The following is a 21,663-nucleotide window of genomic DNA, read 5'->3' as shown; positions in this document are numbered from 1 at the left end:
ATCCCAAGCAGGCTCCAGGCTCCGTGCTGTCAGCACAAAGCCCAGCAAGGGGCTCAGTCTCACAAACCTTGCAATCATGATCTCAGCCAAAGTTGAGTCCAGACACTTAACCGACGGAACTACCCAGGTGCCCTAGACTGTCTGCATTTCTAACCAAATTGGAACTGCTGCCATTCCTTCCTGAGTGCGGTGTCCCTGATGCTGTGCTGAACATGTTGCCTTCATTATCTCATTTAGTCCCTGCAGCAGACCAGAGCACATCCTGCTAGGAAATCTCTGGGATTCTGGTGGTCTAGAAACAACAGATTCATTTGAGAATGCTTTTATTTTTATTTATTTATTTTTAAACAGTATTTATTTTTTAAATTTATTTTTTTGAGAGAGAGAGAGTGCGAGCAGAGGAGGGTCAGAGAGAGAGGGAGACAGAATCTGAAAAAGGCTCCAGGCTCTGGGCTAGCTGTCAGCTGTCGACGTGGGGCTCGAACCCACAAACTGTGAGATCATGACCTGAGCTGAAGTTGGATGCTCAACCAACTGAGCCACCCAGGCACCCCCGAGAATGCTTTTAAATAAAAGAAAATCTCAGGTCTTAGCCCAGAGATTCTAAATCAGGAATGATATGAGGTCAGAAAACTTAAACTTTTCAAGTTTTCCCAGTGGCCCAACGCATGTGTGTGTTTAGGAGTGACTATTTTAGTTAGTGGCTTAGTTACTTGGCTTTTGAACAGTACAGCATGAGTCTGATTCATCTTCCTCCCCCTAGAGCTTGCTGCAGAAGCCCTCAGGGAAGATGGCCGAATGAAAATCCAGATGGATGGTGTGAGGAGAGCGAAGGTGCCCAGTGTCGTGGGTCCCGAGCTTTCTGACGGCCAGCCAGGTATGCAGCCTTCTCTAGAGCACTAGTGGCTAACGAGGAAAAGGACTCAGTCCGGGGGAACTTGGCTCACACAGGAATGGGGACGGTGTTGTGAGATGATTGCTCAGGCTGCCTGGCCAGGCAGGGATCCTGGGTGCTTTTGCCCTTTCTGGAAAGAACAGAAATGGCTGTCGTACACGAGGACACAGCCTAATGTTACCCAACCGTCATCTCACTGCTATTCACAAAAAGCCAAATGTTTATACACATGCCTAGTTTTAAAAACTACTGGGTAAAGACAGTGCCTTTTAAATGGCTGTTCAGGGATCCTGTAAGAGCACGCTGAGGACTGCTGCGGACGTCCAAGATGCCAGGGAACTCAGGACTCACGTGGGCTTCTTGTCCTCTTGTCCCCAGACCTAGCTGCTTTAACGTCCAGCACCTGGACAGGAGACCACAGTGCTGGGCTGTGGGGCCAGGAACTCACTTTCCTGGTGATGAGGGGCAGGCCTCAGACATGCCACCACCATTTTGACTAATCTTATTGAGCAACAGAATGTCAGAGCTAGAAGTGCCCTTTTCTGTTAGATGGAGAAAATGGGGTCCTGAGAGGAAACGTACTTGCCCAGGGTTTACAGTGAGCAAGACACTGAGCCCAGGATTCTTCTACCCGCATAAAGCTGTGCCAAAGCACCCGAGGGAACTAACCCTGGAACAGGCTTGTATGCCAGTGAAATAAGGTCCCGGTTTCACTGAGTGCACAGATGTCAGCAACTGCCCCAGCACCATTTATTGGCAAGTTAATAATTTCCCATCTGACTGGCAATACCACCTGCCGTAAACCATGCAGCTTTCACACATGCAGGGGTGTCTGCTGTTCCACCGGCCTGTTTGTAGATCACCAGGCTAGTGTCATGGTGGCAACTGCCATGGCTTTAGAACTCCATTGTCTGGCAGAGGGAGTCTCCCACCTGTTATATCCTGGATTTCAGAATTAATTTACATTCTATTAAAAAAATTGAGATTTCGACAAGAACTTTATAAATATATTTGTTGAGAAGGATCTTTATAATTTCAAGTCTTCCTATCCGTCAATAATAGTATCTAGGTCTCCATTTATTTAGGCTTTAACACCTTTCAGCAAAGTTTAATAATTTTCTCCACTAAGGTCATGAACATTTTTGATAGATTTAGTTCCTGGTTACTTTTGGAGGTATTTTTTTGTTACTATTACATATGGAACTTTTTTCCTACATTTTGCATATTGCCAGTGTACTGAAATGTATTTGGTTTTTGTGTATTGGTCATAAATCCAGCACCTGTTTGTGCTTTTAGATTTTCTAAGTGGAAAATCAGTCTGTGAAACTGGGTTGTTTCTTCCTTTTCAATACTTTCCCCTTATTTTCTTTTTGCTGTCCTAGCACACGGGGTGGGACCGCGAGCACAAGGAAGAGGAGCAGTGACCAAGGGGATCCTCATCTGACCATGGCCTTGCCTGGAACTTCACACATTTCATTTGCTCCAGGTTGTCTGCCAATTTACTTTGTGAGATGAGGGTAGTTCCTTTCTATCTGTGGTCTGCTAAGAGTTTCTACGGTTTGTTGTTTTTGTTGTTGAATGGTGTTAAGTTTTACTGAATATTTTTCTGCATCTATTGGCATAATCTATTTTTCCTTTAATCTTTTAATGCTTATTTGGTTCCTTCTTCCTGCCTGAAAAATGAGAAAATAATATAAAATCTAAAGAAAACCTTGAGATCGTTTTAGTGTTTGTCTTTATGAACAAACACACTGGATGTTACAGAGGCTAAAACCCAGAAAGGCTGCTTCCTCAGGCCGCTACCACTTGTTTGCTTTTAGGCTGGGCAGTGGACTTGGGCCTGTGGTTGACAGACTTCATGGACCTGCTGCCTGAGGGAAGACCAAAGAAGCCCTGCTTTATCAGGTGCAAAAAAGCAGGACCAGGGGCCAGGAACACAGAACCTGGAGGAAGCACGACGTATGTGCCAGACTGGAGAACGGACAAGGTAGGAATCTCTTCACCACCTTTACCTGAAATCTGAGGTAGTGTCCCCCACAACCAGTCTGGAAGGGGGCCGCCTCTTTGCCTGTAGGCCTCTCAGAAATTGAAGTTAGTAATTTTTATTCCAAAGAATTCCTGGCTCCAGCAGAACACTGGAGAAATAAGGCCTCTCACAACAGGCTTTCCACATGGTGGATTCCCCAGGGTGAAGGCATTAGCATGTCCTCCTGACCTCACTGTGCACTGACCTCGTTCTACTCTGCAGGGTGATCCTGGGACCTCCACGGGGCGGCACGACCACGCAGTGACAACCCAGGACCAGCAGGGGCTGCAGGGAGCACACAGGCTGACTCCCCTGATGGGAGAGGGCTGCCCCACCCCAGCAAGTGGGCAAAGACCGAGGACCATCTGGCAGGAATCTTACAGAGCAGACTCATGCCAGGACTGGACTGCTGACTTTAAAGTCCCTGCCGGCCCTGGAGTATGAGTGACAGCAGCTAGTGAGGCCTGGGTTTGCCTGTGAGCAAGGTGGTCAGTGCAGTGTTTTGGTTCAGGACTTAGGTCCTCTGGGTTGAGGGAGGAGGAGCGCCCTGGGAAGTACAGATTGGCTCCTGTACTGCGGGAAGGTGCCAGGAAGCAATCAGAGGCTTCCGACATGGATTCTTCTTCGTGGAGGGAGTGGCTGTTACCCGTCTTCATGCACCAGTGTAGCACAAACAGGGCCTTTATTGGTGAGGCTTGGCAAGCCGTGGCAGAGCCCAGAACGCAGGCTGTGGGGGCTCAGCCAGGGGCTGAGGAGATGAGCCTCAGTGGGCTCTGCTGCTTGGGGCACACTGTCCCTTCTCAGTCCTTTGAGGCATGTGTGCAGGAAGAGGGTTCAGCACTTCACGAACTGGTGGGTGACCTCGTAGATTCCCACAGATTCTTGAGCTTTTTCGTCATAGTCAGTCCAGTCCTAGGGGAAGAAATGGCCATATTAGCCTCATGAGATAGCTTGGGACAGTGGTGGTGAACTGGGCCTTCAAACATGTATGACCCAGAACAGAGCCAGACTGCATTTTGGGCAAGTCACTTCTCTGAGCCTCAGTTCCACCCAAGAAAAGAAAGGGACAGGGGGTGCCTGTTGGTTAAGCGTCCAGCTTCGGCTCAGGTCATGATCTCACAGTTCGTAGGTTTGAGCCCCGTGTCATGCTCTGTGCTGACAGCTCGGAGCCTGGAGCCTGCTTTGGATTCTGTGTCTCCCCGCCTCTCTCTGACCCTCCCCTGCTTGCACTGTCTCTCTCTGTCTCTCAAAAATAAATAAAAAACATTAAAAAAAAAAAAAGACAATAGCAGACTTCATCTTGAAAGAATTAAAGGAGGGAACACACATAAAAGTATTTAGCACAGTGCCGGGCACATCTAAGAGCTCAGTAAATTTCCGTTACTACTGTTACTAGGTGCTATGCAAACTGAAGTTTCTGTTCTTTTGCTGCCTCACCACAAGGCCTATGTAAGGCAGTAACGTGGCCAGTAATACAGTTGATTCTTATTATTCATGGCAGTTACAATCTACATAATCCCCACAAACACTGGATTAGCAAACAGTGAACCACTATTCCCAGGGGAAATACAGGGTTAGGTTCTTAGAAGCAGCTGATCATATTTTCTTCAATCAATACATAACCCTTTTTGGCTAGGTTTTTGTTTAATATATATAGTTGACTCTCTAATACTGAACTCCTACTGACAGCACTATTACTCCTGCCTAAACAAAGCTGACCTCACATGCATTTTCTCCATGAGGCACATCCCAGACTTCTCGCTTGTGGAACGCTAGACGGCGCTTTAGCGCTATACTTGGAGCCATTTAAACACCAGAATCATCAGCAAAAAAAAGTGGAGGCAGCTTTGTATTGATCTTTGTTCACCAAAAGGGTTACCCCACCAGTACACTACAGCACCCTGCAAGGCCCCCAAGTCCCGTACCTTCTCCTGCAGGTTAATATCACTGAAGACCGTCCCCGAGTCCACGCCCTCAGCAGCAAACCCGGCCTGCAGGGGACAGGAAGGCAGCAGATAGTCTGGGCGAAAGGAGGCACTAGTCTGGCCTGGCCAGCGAAGAGGTTCTTCCCACCACCCTTGGGACGGGAGGACCTGCTCTGGAATAACTACTGCGCTTCCAGGGCCTGGCAGCTGCCCCAGGACTAGAGTGGTTCCTCCAAACTAGAGCCTTGGACCTGAGGCAGGAGGTGGGGGGCAAACCTTTCCACTCCCCGATTTTCTGAGAGCCAGGGCACGTCACTCCCCTCTCTAGACTTGAGTCTTCTTGTTTATGAAATGGTGATGACAAGACTGTCTCATCTCCCTGCCTCACAGATTCGTTGTGAGTTCAAAATTCTGCACCACTAAAGTGGGATGAGCACCGGCTCTGGAGTCAGACCTGGGTTCAAATAACAGCGCCAGTGCTGACGAAGTCTGTCCCCCTGGGCACACTGCAAAATCTCTGAAGTTCTTTCCTTGTCTGAAAAATAGGGTGAATAACTATACAAAGTTACTGTGAGGGTTAAAAGAAGTAAAAGTGACCAGAGCATACCCTTCATATATATATAGTAGGCACTTAATAGCAATTATTACTCTGAGAAAGAAATCCTAGTGCATGGTCTCTGCATGAAGCAGAGTTGCGCTGTCACTTTCTATATGTCCTCCCCAAAGACAGGTTCCCCGGGAAAACACACGCACCTGAGGCTGGAAATCAACTGGTTCAAGGCCCCGACACTCAAACTCTACAATTGTCTTGAACTTCTCATTGTCTTCAGCCTAGAAAAGAAGTGTGTTGAGGTGGCAGGCCCAACTGGGCCCTTAGGATGATCCCACTGCCCCTGCCCTTCCTGCCAAGTGGGCCCGGCTGCCCTTGTGAGCCCAGAATGGGACTTGGGAGCAACTCATTCCCTTGTGGAGGAAGCATGCATTGGTCACCTGCTCCTCATGAGACCTTCCTGTACACAGATGCTGCAGAAGGAAGACTGGGTTCCAGAGTCAGCCTGCCTGGGTATGAGCTCAGAGTCCTGCCTGTCTTCCCATCTGAGCCTAAGATGGTCAGACTGGGCCGAGGGAACCACCGCAGGCTTGTGAGAATCTGAACCGTGTGTGAAGTGCCCAGCTATAGTCCCTGATGCCATGCTCAATAAATGACAGAATTCTCAAACTCTATGAACAAGAATGTAAGCTATAAAGTCTCCAGATCTTCCAAATGGCCCAGTACACTTAACTGCAGGCTTCTGCTAACCATATGCCATGCTGTGAGGCAGGAGCTTTGAAGGGTGCCTGGGTGACTCAGTCAAGCGCCTGGCTCTTGATTTCAGCTCAGATCATGAGCTCACAGTTCGTGAGTTCGAGGTCCTTGCTGGGCTCTGCAAAGCCTGACCGTGCAGAGCCTGCTTGGGATTCTCTCTTTCTCTCCCTCTCTCTGCCCCTCCCCTGCTCATGTTCTCTCTCTCAAAATAAAGTTCTCTTAAAAAAAAAAAAAAGAGCCTTTGAAATGGAATTTTCACATGGAGGGGGCACCTCTGAGGGGTGGTTTAGTGAGGAAACTCATGCCTACCTCACCCCTGGGCTCAGAGACGCCAGGCACCACACCATACATTCAAGTGCACTGTCATGCACTGTAAAATTTCCTGTACAGCCATGTGCCTGGCACCGATAAGACACTCTCTGTTGGCCCTGGTTTGCTGTATTATCAATTACTTGAAAGCAAGGCCTCGTGACTTCTCCCCTTTAACTTCAGAAAAAGCCAAGCATTTGGCAAAAATCAGACATGTTGGTTCAAAAATACTAAACAAGGGAGGGGCACCTGGGTGGCTCAATCTGTCAAGCATCCGACTTCAGCTCAGGTCATGATCTCGTTGAGTCTGGAGCCTGCTTCAGATTCTGTCTCCCCCACCCCCCCACCTCTCCTCCACTCGTGCTCTCTCTCAAAAATAAACATTAAACATTTTTTATTTTAAATACTAAATAAGCAATAGGTGAATACAAGTAACTACCCTTTAAACAAAGAGACCCAAAGCACACACTCCCTGACAGGTTGGAGCCTGGAGCCTGCTTCAGATTCTGTCTCCCCCCCCATATCTCTACCTCTCCTCCACTCATGCTCTCTCAAAAATAAACATTAAAAAAAATTTTTTTAAATACTAAATAAGGGATAGGTGAATACAAGTAACTACCCTTTAAACAAAGAGACTCCAAGCACACACTCCCTCCTCCCCTTTGGACTACTTTGTTAACACAGTAATGTACAACTAGCTAATGTCAACATCAAGGATGGGATGCACCAAAGGACTGTCCCACCCATAGTTTCAGAGAAGGCTCACTAGTCCCCCAGGGTAGACAAAGTAAGTGCTCTCAGTAACAGAAAATGAGTGGCCTCAGGGTCAGAGGTACTCTGAGCTCCCACAGCCCAGTGCTTAAAAAGACGACACTGTAATGGCCTGTTCATGAGTCTTTTTCCTACCAAGCACTCAGCCAGTATATAGTAAATAGATGACTAGTACCGTGACAGACTGAGCAAATGAGCAAACAAGTATATGAATGAATGTCCCATGGCAAGTCACCCTGGTGTGGACAGAGCTCTAGGACCCAGGCCTCCTAGCTCCTAGCTTGGATTTAATCCCACCACACCTGCCACGACAGCAGGAAACTTACATTGTAAGATTTGATGGTGCTGCTCAAAATCTCTGAAACATAAAAGAGAAGACAAAGTTGACTTGAGTCCGTACCCTGGCCCTGTCCAGGTGCTCAGTGTGCTCTGGGAAAAAGAGCCTGCTGCAATCTCTTGGGCACCTCAGGCCTGGGTGTCCCCAGGGTAACATGAGCTTGCTTTTGGTCTGGTACCAGGAAGATGTGGGCCTGGTTGGGGGAACTCAGGATTCATGACCTGACTTACCGATGGAGTTTTCCCTCGCACACAGCTTGCACTTCTGGACCATGGAGGCGCTGCCACGACCTCCCTTCAGTGCCACGCTGTCCTGGCAAGGGTAAACAGAACCTCTAGTCAAACATCAGTTACATGTAAAGGTCTCAAAGAGACTCAGTCCTACCACTTATTAGCTAAAGAGACTAAGATCAAGAGAGGGAGAGTCACCTGTTAAGACAAGAATCCTGGGGAGGTTTTTTCAGACTGAGAAAAGGACTCCTTTTGGTTCTGAGCTCTGCCTCACATCCCAAAGAAGCCTGTTCTTCCCACTGTTGATCATACTAGTACCTGCCCTCCCACAACACAAAAAGTAGGGTCCAAAGGCCTGAGAGATTCGGGCCACAGGCTCCCTCCCCAATTCCCTGCCCAGAGGCATATGTGCGTTTGTGTCTGGGTATGGTGGTAGGGAGTAGTTACCATCAGCCGAATATATTGCCACTTCTCCGAAATCTCACCACAGTTGCCACATTTCATCTTGGGGGAGGAAAAAAAGGATCAGTAAAATAGCCGGCTCAGCTGGGCAGACACTAAGGGAAGAGTAAGAACAGTGTGAGGTGGGCAGGCTCAACCTACCTTCTTGTCCACAGTCTCCCCTCATCCTTACAACCAGGACGTAAGCAAATTTCTTTCCAGGCAAAGAACAGATCAAGTGTTCTTGTGCTGGCATGCACCCCTTAGAAGTGCCCAGTCTAGCTGGAAATTCAAGGCTCGTGTAGTACAGAAATGGCTTCAACAGCCCTCACCCACACCCCCTCGTTAGGTCTGGAGCTTCCCTTGTGTTCTCACAGGCCTTGTAGATTCCTAGTAAGAGTACTGATCATTCTGCGGTTACTCTATTTCTGTCTCCTTAACTAGACTGTGTGCTTTTTTTTTTTAATGTTTTATTTATTTTTGATACAGAGAGAGACAGAGCATGAGAGAGGGAGGAGCAGAGAGAAGGAGACACGGAACAGGAAGCAGGCTGCAGGCTCTGGGCTAGCTGTCAGAACAGAGCCCGACGCGGGGCTCGAACCCACGAACGTAAGATCTGACCTGAGCCGAAGCGGGAGGCCCAACCGACTTAGCTACCCAGGCGCCCCGACTGTGTGTTTTGAAGCAGAAGGACATCAATTCCTCAAATAAGCTCTAATACTGGGGCTTCAAAGTATTTGGTAGTAAAAGTGCCAACAAAGCTTTCAGAAAGAGAGTTTTTGCCAGGTTCTGAAGGATGCTGGGATTTAGACGAGGAGGGAAATAAAGTAGAAGCTCTGAGATCTGGGAGAGTGAGGGGACCTCACACTGCTCAGATAAGACGGGGAGCCTATGTAGACCGAGCCGTTAGAGTACCAGATTCACCAGTATGGAGTGGAGAAGGAAGAGGGAGACCACGCACAAAATTAATACGCTTTCACGATAAAGCCTAATCAACAAATAGAACAGAAAGTTAAATTCTCCTCCTTACTAAATAATCCCAAGCTCTCTTCATGTAGTCTTTCGGTGTTTACCCAATATGAAATATTTCACGGAGTAAAAATTACAAAAGGAATTCCAAGAGACTACCAATTAAGAATTAATACATTTAAAAAAGCAAAATTCTATCCAGGAAAATAACATCTGATGGCTACACATTTCCGATCTTGCTGGAGAAAAAGCTCTCGTTGGACATGGACTTCGAGACTGGAAAGCTATTCCTGGGCCAGGCCCCCTGACGCCCCGCCCCCTTCCGGAATCCCTCCGGGACCCGGAACCTCATACCGCCTACAGCCTCTTCGAGGCTCCTCCCTTCTCCCGCCTAGGGCCCCGCCCACCAAGCCACACCTTCAGGTACCACCGGAAGTCCTCGCCCAAGGGTCGGAGGTTGGTGACATTCTCCAGCGTGGCTTTGAGCTGCAGCGCAATTTTCTGTGAGGGAGGGCCAGAGCAATTGCAAACTACTGCGTCTGCGCAGCCTTACCTAGCCCCAGCCCCGCCCCTCCCGGTACAAGCCTCCTTGCTCCTTCTCCTCGCGGGCCCACTTCTCTCATTCCCTCCTGGCACAAGCTGCCGCCTCCTAGGTTCTCGCCACCTCCCCATCCCTGCCCCGGGGGCAGTTCGTCCTCGCCTTACCCCCATAGTGGCCCGACTTGGCCCGGCCAGACCCGGCACTGGCTGCAGCCGCTACTTTCCGGCCCGTCGTAAACTGTGGGCGCCGCCAGCGCACCCGGGTGCCGACCTCCGGCGTGCGTGGGGTGGGGCGGGGCCTCCACGCGCAGCGGCTTCCGGGGCATGCTGGGCCTTTTTTCGATTCGGCGGACCTGTGTAGGTGTCTTGAATCAGCAATTAGCTTGAACTCAGATTCCCCCGGAGCCTTCCCCCAACGGTCAGCAATTTGCTGAACGCCAATCCCGTGCCAGCACTACGCTAGTCTGAGGGATTCCGTAGCAAACAAGTCCCTGCCCGAAATCTCTACCAGGGTTTTTTCGCGCTCCACAGTTCTTTCCTGGCTCCTAGCTATTCTTGTCTTCTCTCACCCAACAACCACGTGGTTCCTGCTTGCCTTTTGAGGTTTCTTAGATCACGTCGTTTCTCCTTGCCCACAGCCAGCTTCGCAGATTTGGGGGATGTTGTCTTTCATCTCTAAACTGCTCTCCCCTTACCGCCCCCCCCACCTCCCCCGAGAGATCTGCCTTCAGAGGGTTGCTCGGCGTACACGTCTCTCACTGCAGTCTCCAAGACAGGACACTCCCTTTCAGGGGGTCTTCTCTGGGCTCCTTGTACGTTTACTGAGCCTTGTCTTAACTCTCCTTTTATCCAGGACACATCTAAGACCATAACAGAAGCTGTGAGCGTCCCAAGGAACATTTGAGACCTAGAGACCTTGAGGTTCTCATGGTCATTTAAAATTTGGAGTGACTATTCTTGGCTACTTTACCACCAATTTGATTCATTGCCCCGGGTACTCTTCTATTGTGGGGATATACACGGAGTTAGGATTCCTGACATCTCCGGTCCCAGACCTGCCTGTTAAGTTGCTGCCCCGCAATTTTGGAGGCAGTGTGTGTGTTGGAAGGGTCGCGGGAGACACTGGCCTAGGAGTCAGAAGACTTGGGACTTGTCCCAAGCTGGCCTGTCTTGAGGGATGAGCCTAATCACTTCCCCTCAAATGAGATTTGTCAAGCCCAGCTCCTTTCAGCGCCCACAATCTATTCAACAAGCAATCTAAGGAAGCATGGAATTTAGCAGCAAAAAGAGTTCCTACAAATCTACCTGCTAAACAAATCCCCACAGTATCCATATCAGCTAGGTCTCAGTTGTTAATGGGTGTTGGTATTTCTGATTTTAAAATGGATTATTAGAAAACTTCTGAGACCAGGCATTTTATCCCTTGTAATGTATTAAACCAAAATGTTTTCCTCCATACTGAACTAACAACTGATGTATCAATAAAAGATGATTTAAAAAACTTCAACCTCAATTATATCTCAAATAAAGCTGGAGGGAAAAAACACCAGTTCACGCCTAAAAATTTAGCAATACTTGATTAATATAAAATATGCAATGTTCAAATTTCCTTAATGATGTCAATTTTATGTTTTTTGAAAAGCAGGACCCAAATAGGGTCAAATAGTATACTAATTATGTGTCTCTTAAATCTCCTTTAAGGTCCTGGTTCCCACTCCATCTCTATTTATTTTATGTCTGCAATTTGTTGATTGAAGAAACCAGATCCTCTGCCCTGGAGTTTCCTCTGGATATTGGTGATTGGATTTCGATTGCATTTTCTAACTTTTTCTCTCTTATTCCTGTAAAGGATTAGTTATATCTAGAGTTGATTAGATTTTGGGGACACTTCACATAGGATATTAGTGTTTTTAAAAAATAACTGAAAGGAGTTCACATATTTAGTTCTTTATAAAGTAATAAAAAATTTGCATTTTGTTATGTATTTATTAAAGACGTTTATAGTTTATAAAAAAATATTGCCCTGATATACACAAGAATTTCCTGATAATGGTAATTAAAAACAGCTACTCCCAACCCGCCTGTGTCCACACCAGTATTCAATCTAGATTGGCTTAATCTTGAAGTGTAATCCAATAAGACTGAAGACCAAACACTTCAGGTCCTGGACAAGATAATAAAATACTCGTAGGCCTTCTGGATCCCTATAATGCAAGAGGAAACATTATGTTTAAAAAGCTGAAAAAACTGGCAAAACCCTGACACATTAAAAAACTTGTATGACTCGTGTACCAAGATATTCCTCGTAAAGGTATATACAGAATTAAAACTTTTATATACATATGGTTATATATTAAAATAGACTCTTATGAGGTCATTTAAAAGGTTAAAGTTTTTAATGGGGAAATATTTATATTAAATGAAAAAAGTCATGATTAAAATAGACTGTTGATCTATATTCTTGTGCTTTTTAAAATATAGTTTTTAATGCACAGAAAATAGACAAGAAATACTTGAGGATATTAATGGTTGTCTAATTGGTAAGTTTATGGGTGATTTCCCCCTTATTTTTCTGTATTTTCTACAGTGAGCATGTATTACTTTCAGAATTAGGAAAACTTTTTTTAAAAAGAAGTACCACCACAGGACGAAGGGGCTGAAGACTACTGTGGCACCACTAAGAACAAGAGGACTGCCCGAGGGAAGGCAATTATGGCTGACACGCACTAAACATGAACCGTATCTAAGTCCTAATCCTCAAACCATAGGAGCCACAGAAGTTGCCAAATTTTAAGGGCTCTTTGTAGCATACAAACTCATATCTTAACTTTATAATTTTCCCTGACAACATGAATTTTTAAATTTGTATCCTAAATAATTTCAGGTTTCACCATAGATTTTAAGATGTGCTAGTCTGAGTGGCCAACACTGAGGAAGGTGTTTGGATCGATCCACTGACTGTACAATTCATCTCAGGCCCCTTTTTGGTATATTTCATTTTCTCTTCTGGCCAGAGTCTTACCTACTTTGGCTGCTCCTGTGACATTACTCTGTATGTGTCCCTGGTAAGCTGTACATACGAATGACGGAATAAAACATCAAAAGCAACAGGAGCAAGCCCCCAAAATAATTTGGACTGTCTTATGAGAACAAAGCTGACAGCTTCTGTATTGCATTTGTACAAGATCTTACCATGAAGGTCCCAATGTGGTTAGGGCTTCTTATCAATCTGCTTTAAAAGACACATCTGGATGTAAGGATCCTGTGTACTTACTTGGATTGATTGACATCAATAAGAGAACCAATTTTTGATGTTGTGAAAGAAATGTGTTCATCTCCAATGACAATTTCAAGCTCCTAGAAACATTTAAAAAATCCAAGTCAAGCCAAGTTGGATTTTTCAACAACCCCACAGAAGATGCATCATCTGTCAAATCATACAAACTCGATGACAGATGGCCACATAAACAAGACCAGTTCACTCTGATCACTAAGCTGTGCTGGGTACTAGAAACAGAGATGAACTAAATACTGGTTTAGTCTTTGCGTAGCTCATACTCTTGTGGAAGATGTGCTTGGGATTTGGGAGAATTTATATGCTGTTTTATAGGAGTGTTCATTGTTAAGAATGTGAAGTAGCATGTATAAACCTCGTGTTTTACAAATACTAAGAATCTAATCTTTCTGGGCCACATGGGACAAAGAAAAGAATTCCAGATCTTGGGTTTGGTCCCAGCTTGGTCACTGCCCAGCTGTATGCTCTTGGGTCTCAATTTCCAAATAGCAGGAAAACATAAATCTTTAAAAACTATCTAAGGGGAAGTGCTCACTGTGTGCTAGCTACTGTTCGTGGTGCTTGGGACGGATCAGCAAAACCAGACAGACAAAGGTCTCTGCCCTTGTGGAATTTACAATCTAGTGGATCCTACGTCTTTTTTCTTTAAATTTTTCCTATTTCTTTTGATTTATAGTTTTCAATTATGAAAAGACTTTTCTCTTTTTTTAAATGTTTTATTATTTTTGATAGAGAGAGAGAGACAGAGCATGAGAGGGGGAGGGGCAGAGAGAGAAGGAGACACAGAACCAGAAGCAGGCTCCAGGCTCTGAGCTAGCTGTCAGCACAGAGCCTGACGTGGGGCTCGAACCCACGGATGTGAGATCTGACCTGAGCTGAAGTCGGAGGCTTAACCGACTGAGCCACCCAGGCGTCCCTATGAAAAGGTTTCTAACAAAAAATATAAAAACTATGAGACTGATGTTCTTAACACCCAGATATGAAAATGTTAATAGTCTGTCAAACTTGTGTCAGATTTTTTTTAAAGAAATAAGACATTATACAAAGTTTAGGTACAGGTCTACCTCCCATTCCATTCTTCCTGCATCCCAGAAGTTGAGGTGTATTCTTTCCACTCATGTTTTTTGATTTGGGAGTATTTGGTTTTGATTTGGTAGATTTTACACTTTTACATAATCGTATTATATGCATCCTTTTGCTTTTTTCATCAACTGGTTTTGTATGTGATCTAGTTCATGTTTTAAATGCTTCAGAATATTCCATTCCTAGTCTTACTGAACGACTTAAGTTCCCAATTTATTTTACTGTAACCAATGTGGCAAGAATATTCTTCCATGCATCTCCTTGTATGTATGTGAAAATGTCTCTAGAAAATTCCTAGAAGGTAGGTTTTTTTCAGTTTTACCACATACTATCAAATTATTTCCTAAAATGCTTGTATTGAGGTTATTCCCACTAGCATGTAAGATACTTTTCTCATATCCTTTTTTAAAAAATATATTTATTTATTTTGAAAGAGAGAACACACGGTGGGAGACAGAGAGGAAGAGAGACACAGAGACTGACAGAGACTGACAGAGACAGAATTCCAAGCAGGCCTGGCACTGTCAGCAGAGAGCCCAATAAGGGGCTTAAACTCATGAAACTGAGATCACGACCTGAGCCAAAATCAAAAGTTGGACACTTAACCAGCTGAGCCCATTTCTCAAAATGAAAATGTAGATATTTTCATATATTTATCGGCCACTTGTTTTTCCAGTTCTGTAAACTGTCTACTCATAACCTCATTCTTACCTTTTTATTATTAATTTGTAGTTCTTGCTATATTCTGGATATAAACCCTTTGTCAGATGTTTTGCAAACATCTTCCTTTAGTCTGTGGCCTTTCAACTTTATCATGATGTTTCTAAACACAAGTTTTAACTTTAAAGAAGTAAAATCTATCAATCTTTTCCCTTGAGGAATTTGAAATATTCCTTCTCTACTCAATAAAAGATAGTTTAAGTTTTCTTTTGTTTTACTATCTTGCTTGAGTTTTATAAATGGTCTAACTTAAAAATATTCTGTAAACATACTGCAAATTGTACTGGTATAATTTGTTAAACAATCCATCCTGTTTCTATTAATTTGAAAGCTCACCTCTGCCATACACTGTTCTGGGTTCCCATAATCTTCACAGGGTTGTTTCTGGGCTCTATTCGTGCCAATGGTTTATTGGTCAATTCTGAGGCAATACCACAGTACAAAGGACTACACCTTTTCAAGAAATCTTCAAGATTATCTTGGTTACTCTTGTCCCTTTGATCTTCCAAGAAATTTTTTTTAAATGTTTATTTACTTTTGAGAGGGACAGAAACAGAGACAGTGCACAAGCAGGGGAGGGGCGGAGAGGGAGGGAGACACAGAATCGGAAAGCCTCCAGGCTCCGAGCTCTCGGCACAGAGCCTGATGTGGGGCTCAAATCCATCATGACCTGGGCCAAAGTCAGATGCCCAACTGACCGAGCCACCCAGGTGTCCCCGATCTTCCATGAATTTGTTCTCTTAGCTCTTAGGAAAAATCTTGTTGTGATTTTGATTTGAATTGCAGTGAATTTATAAAGTATTATGAATTTTTGAATTTATACATTTTAATGAAATTGATAGAGTATGCAGTCTTTCTGTCCATAAAAATGATACATATTTTTGTCCTTCATAAAGCCTTTTCCCATAAATTTTATACATCTTGTTAAATTTACTAAGTTTTTTTTTAATGTTTATTTGTGAGTGAAAGAGAGAGTGTGCGTGGGGGAGGGGCAGAGAGAGAGGGAGACAAGACAATCTGAAGCAGGCTCCAGCTCTGAGCTGTCCGCAGAGCCCAATGTGGGTCGAGCCCATGAAACTTGAGATCATGACATGAGCCAAAGACACTTAACCGACTGAGCCACCCAGATGTCCCCCACATTCCTTTTTATTCTTATTTTGGAGAAGCATGAGAGCATGAGAGCAGGGGGGCAGGGGCAAAGAGAGAGAAAGAGAATACCAAGCAGGCTCTTCGATGTCGGCTCGAAGCCAGATGGGGGCCTCTATCCCATGAACTGGGAGATTCATGATCTAAGCTGAATTCAAGAGTTAGATGCTTAACTAACTGAGCCAGCAGGTTTAAAAAAAATTGTTTTTTTTTAATTTTTAAAATGTTTATTGATTTTTGACACAGAGAAAGAGCATGAGTGGGAGAGGAACAGAGAGAGACAGCCAGACAGACCAAATCTGATGCAGGCTCCAGGCTCTGAGGTGTCAGCATAGAGCCCAACGTGAGGCTCGAACTCACAAACTGAGATCATGACCTGAGTTGAAGTCAGACACTTAACTGACTGACTCACCCAGGCACCTCAAAAAAAATTTTTTTTAATTTAAAAATTTTCATTTACTCCCAAGTATTTCAATTGACGAACTGAATTTTGCTGTAATTACCCTATCTGAAAGGTTGTTGCTAGCACACAGGAGTACACCATGTCCTCTTCACAGGATTACTGTGACTGAGTTAATAGAGCTAGAAATGTTATCAATGGTAATGCAAAATATATATATGATTCCAAAATCGTATGGACATAAATTAAAAATTAACTTTAGAAATTTACTTTAGAAAGTACTGAAGATTTTTTTCACTCTTCCTCAAGAGTTGCCCATCCTTCTGAGGTGAATTAGGAATGAACTTACCTTGGTTTTTATATTAATTTAATAAATGTAATTATTACTGAGCTTTTACCATACACTGGCACTATTTTAATCATTAGAGATACAGCAGTGAAAAAAATAGGCAAAATCCTTGTACTGAAGGACTTGTGTGGGTACATGCGTGTCTGCTGGGGGGAGGGGGAAAAGGGATACATAAAAGCAAACAAGCCAATTTCAGACAATAATAAATGCTATGAAGAAAATAAAACAGATCTTATTAAAAAAAAACAATGGGGAGCATTTTAGATTGGATGGATAGGCAAGACATCACTGAGGAAGTGATATTTAAAGCCGCAATAATAAAGACAGTCTTGGATAGAACATTTCAGATAGCATGTAGCAAATGCAAATGTCCTAAACTAAGAACAACCTAGTTGTGTCTGAGGAACAGAAATTAGGTCAGTAAGATCTTAACACAGTAAGAGATTCTGTGAATGGTCGAAGATAAGGTAGGAGTTTGGATTTTATAATTTATTTATTTAATAAATGTTTATTCATTTTTGAGAGAGAGAGACCGTGAGCAGGGGAGGGGCAGAGAGAAGGGGACAGAGGATCTGAATTAGGTTCTGTGCTAACAGCAGTATGCCCAATATACGGCTCAACCTCACCAACTGTGAGATTATGACCTGAGCTGAAGTCGGAGCTTAACCAACTGAGCGACCCAGGCGCCTCTGGATTTTATTTTAAATGGAATGAAGGCAGTATAGAATTTAAAATTAGTGGAATACTACATTTACATTTTAAAAGATTAGTCTGGCTTCAGGATGGAAAAATGGGCCATACAGGACAAGAAACAAAGAAATCAATTAGACATCTGGATTAGGAAGGGAGCAGCTGAAGCAGAGAGACAGAGCTTCCCTATTAACAGTCAAATATGACCCTGGCTCTTACTTTAATTACCACAACGGTCTTCAGAATAAATATATAAGCCATGAATTTAAGCACATATACTTAGTTTGGTGAGATAGCTGTGTTCTATTTATCTTTGTCCATAATAGTTACTCATAAGTGAGGTGGGCAGTGAAAACTGAGAAGGGCTGTGGGGAGCGTTACATGAAGAAATCCCGGGCTGGGCTCGAGTCGGTCAGAAGCACCACCTGCTATCTGCGTGTCCTCCCTGTGGGATGACTGCTTCCTTAGACAAAGTGCTGGTAATCTGCTTTGCGTCGGGATCCATGACAGACAGACAGACAGACAGACACACACACACACACACAATGTCATAGGCAGAGCAGTAAACCTCATCTTATGTGTAAGATTTCTGCACTACAGGATAGTTGCTAAAACACTCACCTGCCGGCCTACTCGGTCAGGAGGAGGCCACAAAGCATCATCCTCTTTGGTAATTTCACTGTCATCAATTATTCTCTTCAGTTCCTCCATTACACTTTTGTGTACATAAGCCTGAAAGCGAATTGAAAACTGGAATTTCAGTTGCAAGTGTTCTGACTCAGACAGTGATGAAAGATTAAGGCTTACAAAACAAAATCATGCATAATATACCAAGTGCCATGCCTGGCATCTAACATGTGTTCAATGATGTTTTTCCTTTTTTTAATTTTTTTTCATATTTATTTATTTTTGAGAGAGAGACAGAGCATGAGCAGGGAAGGGGTAGAGAGAGAGGGAGACACGGAATCAGAAGTAGACTCCAGGCTCTGAGCCGTCAGCAGAGAGCCCAATGTGGGGCTTGAACTCACAAACTGTGAGACCATGACCTGAGCCAAAGTCGGACCCTTAACCAACTGAGCCACCCAGGCGCCCCTTCAGTGATGTTAATAAGTAGCAGCTTCAGAGTTTAAACCAACACTTGCAAGACTTTAAATGATTTAGTGATTGGTTCAGCACTATGAAAGAAAATATAAACTAAAAGAAAATGTGAGAAAAACTTCAGGTGTCTACAGATATGTTTATACTTCTCTATTCTTTTTCAGTACTACTTCCAGAAAGAACAAAAATAAGACAAAAGGCTAAACTGTAGTGAATGAAAGGCTCTCAGAAGGCTCATTACCTCTTTTCTGATCATGACATCATTTTTGTAATTGCTGTTGTTGGCATATCTCAGTTTCCCTGTGAGGAGTAAAAAACATTCAATGTATAATAAAAACACACAAAAAAGCATCATTAGCTCACCAAGACTATCAGCTGTTGTTTAAAATGTATACTCGCTTTCCCTTCAGTGTCTAACAGATTTACTATTTATACTTTCGGGGTTCCAACACCACCAGTCTTTTCAGTTCATCACTTTAGGCTCTTAGATAGCTTCAAAAATACTGCTGACACTGAATTATAATTCTTGCAAAAGGCAGTCAGGTGTGATAAAAGAACACAAGCAAATCCTATCTGCACGTTAATGTTCTCAGCTGAAAACAGGAATAGTAATTGGTAATTTACTTGCAAACAGGACCTCCAGAGGCTCAAATGAGTTGAAAGCAGCCTGAAAAACTGTAAAATGCTGTTTACATATTTTATGTGATGATGCAACACTCTGATCTACTCGTGATGGAAAAATTGTGATTTTATCATTGAGCGTATTTGGCGTATAAGGCCCTTTGTGTATGTGTGCATCCAAAAGACTAATCAGGGTATATGGTGGGTATGAAGAAAAAAAGGAAATAGGTGATTTTTTAATCTTTAGAATAGAAGGCACACATGTAAAAAGAGTCAAATTAATTGATGCTTCACTGCTTTGGCTCTCTCGGTTCAGTTCATTCTCCATACAGTAGACAAAGTGATATAAAAGATCAGTCTAAACAGGTTACTCTAATACTCTGATACTGACAATAGTTTCTCACTGCCTTCATGATAAAATCCAAATTCTTCAACATGGCAAACTGCTAAACTGTGCCCCTGCCTGCCTTTTAGGCATTCTCCTGCAATAGTCCTTTCTTACATAGCTGGAGTTAATCACACTACTTGGTTTCTGCTTGGAACATCCCATGCTATTTTTGGTTTTCAGCCTCTCTGATGTTAATGCCTGTCCAAATGCCTTCTTGACTTATCCGCATAACCAGCTCCTACACGTTACTAAAGACTAACACTCCCCTTTCATCAAATCATTGTAGGCCGGCAGCTTTCTCTGACCCTCAAGCTAGATTAGGTGCCTTATTTTAGTTCCAGAGTCTGATCTGTTTCTTTCTACCACAGCACCCAAAACGCTGTCTTTTCATTGTCCACAGCTGGAGTTTGTCTGACTCATCTTTGTGCTGCTTAATGGGAGTTTTCTTTCATCTTTGATCCCTTTTCCTTCACCACAGTGGCCCTTCTCCCAAATCCTATCGAACAGCAACGTCCTACTTGGTTCTGCCTCCAATAGTATCCTAAATCCTTCTGTCCACTTTTACTAGCACCCTAGTTCCAACCAACATCCTTTTGTCTGGAACATGTAACTGTCTCCTAATAAGTCTCCTAATAAGTTCCACTCTTGCCCATTCTGCACCCAATAATTAGAATGCTTTTTCAGGAAGCGATCACATCTCTTCTCTCCTTACAACTCTCCAAATGCTGGGGCGTCTGGGTGGCTCAGTCCGTTAAGTGGCTGACTTCCCGCTCAGGTTATGATCTCCGGGTTCACGAGTTTGAGCCCCGCGTCAGGCTCTGTGATGACAGTTCGGAGCCTGGTACCTCCTTCAGAACCTGTTTCCATCTCCCTCTGCCCTTCCCCTGCTCACGCTCTGTCTCTCTCTCTCAAAAATAAATTTAAAACAACAAAACTTTCCAATTGCTTCCTGCTGCATTTAGAACAAAAATCCAAACTTTTTACCAAGGCCTATAAAAACCTACATGTTGTGCTCTTGGCTACTTATCTGACATTGTCTCCTACTATTCTCCCCAGAGCTCACTACTCTTCAGACATACCGGCCACCTGAAACATGCCTAGTTCATTCATGCTCATGCCCTGCAGCCTTAACACTTATTACTCCCTCTGTCCAGAACGTTCTTCTTCCGGAGGTTCACAAGGCCGGCTCTTTCCTGTTAATCAGGGTTCAGTTCAAATAATACCCTTTCAGAGAGCACACGCTAGTGGCTACTCTGCTTAAAAGCAGCCCATCAGCAATTATTCCATCATTTTGTGTTCTGACCACTCTGTCACTATATGACATTTTTAAAATTTATGATCTCTCTCCTAGCACCAGAGTACATGTCCCACGAGAGGAAGTTTATCATTCACACCTACACCCCAGGCTGGCAAAATAGGCACTCAATCAATGTTTGCTGAATGAAGCATTCTAGTCAAAAATGTCACCAAATGGAAGTCCCTACGTATGGAAAGAACCAGTGGAAGGGACACAGGAGTGATCCTTTCAGATCCGAACAGCAGGCATCAATCCCTTCCTCTTCTAGCTCCTCACACGTTCCGGAACCCGGCCTTCCCATTCGCACGACCCCACGGCCAGTCCACGCTCCTGGAGACCAGAGGACGTTCTTACCGTCGGGTCGGAACTCAAACTCCAGGAACTCGTGGCCGAACTTGCCCTTGTGACCCACGTAGTAACGCAGATAAAAGTCACTCTCCATGGCTCACAACGAAGCAACCAAACTTTACCAGCAAACCTCACCGCCGCTGTTTGCGCCCAAGACTGACGTTTACAGGGCGCGCGGAAGTGACGTCAAGGCAACGCCGCCGGCCTTAGCGGAGTGGCACGCTCGCCCCGCCTCCCAGAAGTGGGGGCAAGTGTGGCAGGTTCCTGGGTGGAAACAAGGCTCCTTTCATCTGGAGGCGGGGCCACTGCAGCCCCGCCCCCTCAACCAAAGGCGGGAACAAGGCTCGCTCCCCAGGGTTTTCCTACGCTTGAGGATGGTGGCAGCTCCAGGGCCTCTTGGGTTTCCTCAGCGCGTGTGGTTGGGGACCTTGTTTCGACTTCGGGCTGAGCATCCCCAGTGCCGCGCCCTTCCGGGTTGC

The 21,663-nt window shown here is 44.5% G+C and overlaps 2 protein-coding genes across 7 annotated transcripts; both read right to left on the bottom strand.

Moving 5' to 3' along the window:
* Positions 1–3,584: 3,584 nt before the first annotated feature.
* Positions 3,585–10,045, bottom strand: CZIB (CXXC motif containing zinc binding protein). 5 transcript variants are annotated; one of them, XM_029946478.1, is made up of 8 exons: positions 9,915–10,045; positions 9,627–9,710; positions 8,247–8,303; positions 7,800–7,881; positions 7,559–7,590; positions 5,600–5,677; positions 4,847–4,912; positions 3,585–3,833 (listed from the first exon to the last, which is right to left on the bottom strand). In XM_029946478.1, exons 1-8 carry the CDS (start codon positions 9,918–9,920, stop codon positions 3,756–3,758), a joined length of 483 nt encoding a protein of 160 aa, XP_029802338.1. In that variant the 5' UTR covers positions 9,921–10,045; the 3' UTR covers positions 3,585–3,755. The 5 variants fall into 5 exon arrangements, with proteins under 5 accessions (XP_029802338.1, XP_029802339.1, XP_029802342.1 ...); XM_029946479.1 differs by lacking the exon at positions 9,627–9,710; XM_029946482.1 differs by lacking the exon at positions 9,627–9,710 and having other exon boundaries at positions 8,247–8,356; positions 9,915–10,044.
* Positions 10,046–11,715: 1,670 nt separating this feature from the next.
* Positions 11,716–21,347, bottom strand: MAGOH (mago homolog, exon junction complex subunit). Of its 2 annotated transcripts, none has more exons than XM_029946484.1 (5): positions 21,191–21,347; positions 18,772–18,830; positions 18,054–18,164; positions 13,024–13,106; positions 11,716–11,953 (listed from the first exon to the last, which is right to left on the bottom strand). In XM_029946484.1, exons 1-5 carry the CDS (start codon positions 21,276–21,278, stop codon positions 11,854–11,856), a joined length of 441 nt encoding a protein of 146 aa, XP_029802344.1. In that variant the 5' UTR covers positions 21,279–21,347; the 3' UTR covers positions 11,716–11,853. The 2 variants fall into 2 exon arrangements, with proteins under 2 accessions (XP_029802344.1, XP_029802345.1); XM_029946485.1 differs by lacking the exon at positions 21,191–21,347 and adding an exon at positions 21,024–21,121.
* Between the last annotated feature and the right edge of the window lie 316 nt (positions 21,348–21,663).

The sequence above is a fragment of the Suricata suricatta genome, chromosome 8 (genome assembly GCF_006229205.1).
Source record: "Suricata suricatta isolate VVHF042 chromosome 8, meerkat_22Aug2017_6uvM2_HiC, whole genome shotgun sequence".
Taxonomy (NCBI): domain Eukaryota; kingdom Metazoa; phylum Chordata; class Mammalia; order Carnivora; family Herpestidae; genus Suricata; species Suricata suricatta.
Note: the sequence above shows the minus strand (reverse complement) of the source record. Positions and strands in the feature narration are given on the sequence as shown.

Coding starts and splice junctions, on each gene's coding strand:
- CZIB (XM_029946478.1), bottom strand. Junction 7,591..7,799: donor TGCGAGGGAAAACTCCATCG/GTAAGTCAGGTC, acceptor TTTATGTTTCAG/AGATTTTGAGCAGCACCATC. Junction 4,913..5,599: donor CAGTTGATTTCCAGCCTCAG/GTGCGTGTGTTT, acceptor TGTCCCCTGCAG/GCCGGGTTTGCTGCTGAGGG.
- MAGOH (XM_029946484.1), bottom strand. CDS start 21,278: ATGGAGAGTGACTTTTATCTGCGTTACTACGTGGGTCACAAGGGCAAG. Junction 18,165..18,771: donor ATGTCATGATCAGAAAAGAG/GTAATGAGCCTT, acceptor ATTCGCTTTCAG/GCTTATGTACACAAAAGTGT. Junction 11,954..13,023: donor ATTGATGTCAATCAATCCAA/GTAAGTACACAG, acceptor CTTGCATTATAG/GGATCCAGAAGGCCTACGAG.